Consider the following 2,074-nt stretch of genomic DNA (forward strand, 5'->3'; position numbering starts at 1 on the left):
TCTTTATTAAGAAAATGGTCTCAACTTATATCTATCTCCTGACAGATACTATTCTTGTCTCTGTTATCCAGATCCAGGGACCCTGTCAACCCTTCAACACATCCTGGACCTGCCACCTTAACAGTTCAGAGGTAAAAGGGAGAGTGCGTCAATTTAATGAAAACGTCAAAATTCAATTTTTCTAAAATCATTTCATAAATTTTATTTTTGTTTTATCGTACAGAAACTAAATGAATTAAACAACTTATTTAACTACTTTATCAAACAACGTTTGGTTTTGAAAAGCGATAGTTTGAAGTTTTTGAAATCTTTCGTCAATGTTCTTTAATTTATTTGTCATAATATTAACATGCTGTGACACTTTTTACCTTCTCTTTTTTCTCCTTTTTAGGCTTCTTCTCTTTCTTCTCTTTCTTCTCCTTTTTCTCCTTTTTCTCCTCCTTCTTCTCGCTTTCATCTTTCTTTTCCTCCAGCTCCATTTGTTCAACCTTAAAAAGTAAACAAATAAAGAAAATGTGGTGCTAAAAATAAACAAATAAAATAATGAGAATGTTTCCAATAAAGTAAATAAATATAGGGAATGACTCCTAAAAAGTAAACAATAAAGAGAATGTCTCCTAAAAATAAACAAATAAAGAAAATGTCTCTTAAAAAGTAAACAAATAAAGGCAATGTCTCCTAAAAAGTAAACAAATAAAGAAAATGTCTCCTAAAAAGTAAACAAATAAAGAAAATGTCTCCTAAAAATTAAACAAATAAAAGCAATGTCTCCTAAAAATAAACAAATAAAGAAAATGTCTGCTATGAAGTAAACAAATAAAGAAAATGACTCCAAAAAAGTAAACAATAAAGAGAATGTCTCCTAAAAATAGACAAATAAAGAAAATGTCTCTAAAAAAGTAAACAAATAAAGGCAATGTCTCCTAAAAAGTAAACAAATAAAGAATATGTCTCCTAAAAAGTAAACATATAAAGAGTATGTCTACTAAAAATAAACAAATAAAGAAAATGTCTCCTAAAAAGTAAAAAAATAAAGGGAATGTCTCCAAAAAAGTAAACAAATAAAGAGTATGTCTCCTAAAAGTAAACAAATAAAAACATCTACATTTGTGTCTAAATTTGGGGAGGAAATGAGGAAGTTCTGGGAATCATTGAGTCCGTGCATTCATATCTTTAAATGTCAAAATTTGAATAAAAAAATTGTTTATGAAAACAATTTCAAAGTATGTTATTAGTTTCTATCTGTTGAAAGTGTGGTAACAACCACAGATTTCACTGATTCAGGGGGCTAAGCCCCAATACCCCCCCCCCTGGGTACGACTCTGTCTATTTTAGTTTACCTTCTTCTCCTCTTCTTCTAGCAGGGGTAAACTACTCTCATTTAGGTTTTCCTTAGATTCAGCCCTGGACTCAGACATGATCTAGATAGATAGATAGATATATATAATGATAGATAGATAGATAGATAGATAGATAGATAGATAGATAGATAGATAGATAGATAGATAGATAGATAGATAGATAGAGAGGTATAAAGGGGGGTGAAAATTTAATTGTTTTTTAATCACGAATTTCTAGTTCAACCCAATATTTAACCACTTCCAGATAGATAGATAGATAGATAGATAGATAGATAGATAGATAGATAGATAGATAGATAGATAGATAGATAGATAGATAGATAGATAGATAGATAGATAGATAGATAGATNCCCCCCTTCCTCACTCCCCCCTTCTGCAGTCCCTTTTAAATTGAAAGAAACGTCATATACTAGCAAAAGAAAAAGCAAAATGACAGGAAATGGAGAGGTAAATAATTAGGGGTTTTCGTCTTAAAAATGACAAGTGAGGAAGTAAGGAGTAGCAATGAGGGGGGCGGTAGGGAGGAATAAAGCATTCATTTTTTTTTAAATTCCTTGAGAGATCATTCCTTGATAAATCTTCATTTTCTTTTTTCATCGAAAAGAATCTATCTATCAAAATTATAAACGGTGGAATCAGACGTGTCAAAAATTATACAGTTTTCCTCACAGCTTTTCTATTCTTTCTTAAGCTTTTCTATTCTTTCTAATGC

General features: G+C 30.4%; 1 protein-coding gene across 1 annotated transcript in view; it reads right to left on the bottom strand.

The window, feature by feature from the left end:
• Positions 1-1,428, bottom strand: part of LOC111704941 (caveolin-1) — a 5,217-nt gene extending 3,789 nt beyond the window's left edge. The window contains exons 1-3 of the mRNA XM_023477340.1: positions 1,341-1,428; positions 369-488; positions 26-116 (exon numbers count right to left, since the gene is read on the bottom strand). Of these exons, the coding sequence (XP_023333108.1) occupies positions 26-116; positions 369-488; positions 1,341-1,418 (289 nt within the window). The 5' untranslated portion in view covers positions 1,419-1,428. The remainder of the gene's footprint in view (positions 1-25; positions 117-368; positions 489-1,340) is intronic.
• Between the last annotated feature and the right edge of the window lie 646 nt (positions 1,429-2,074).

This window comes from Eurytemora carolleeae, unplaced genomic scaffold (genome assembly GCF_000591075.1).
Source record: "Eurytemora carolleeae unplaced genomic scaffold, Eaff_2.0 scaffold338, whole genome shotgun sequence".
Taxonomy (NCBI): Eukaryota; Metazoa; Arthropoda; class Copepoda; order Calanoida; family Temoridae; genus Eurytemora; species Eurytemora carolleeae.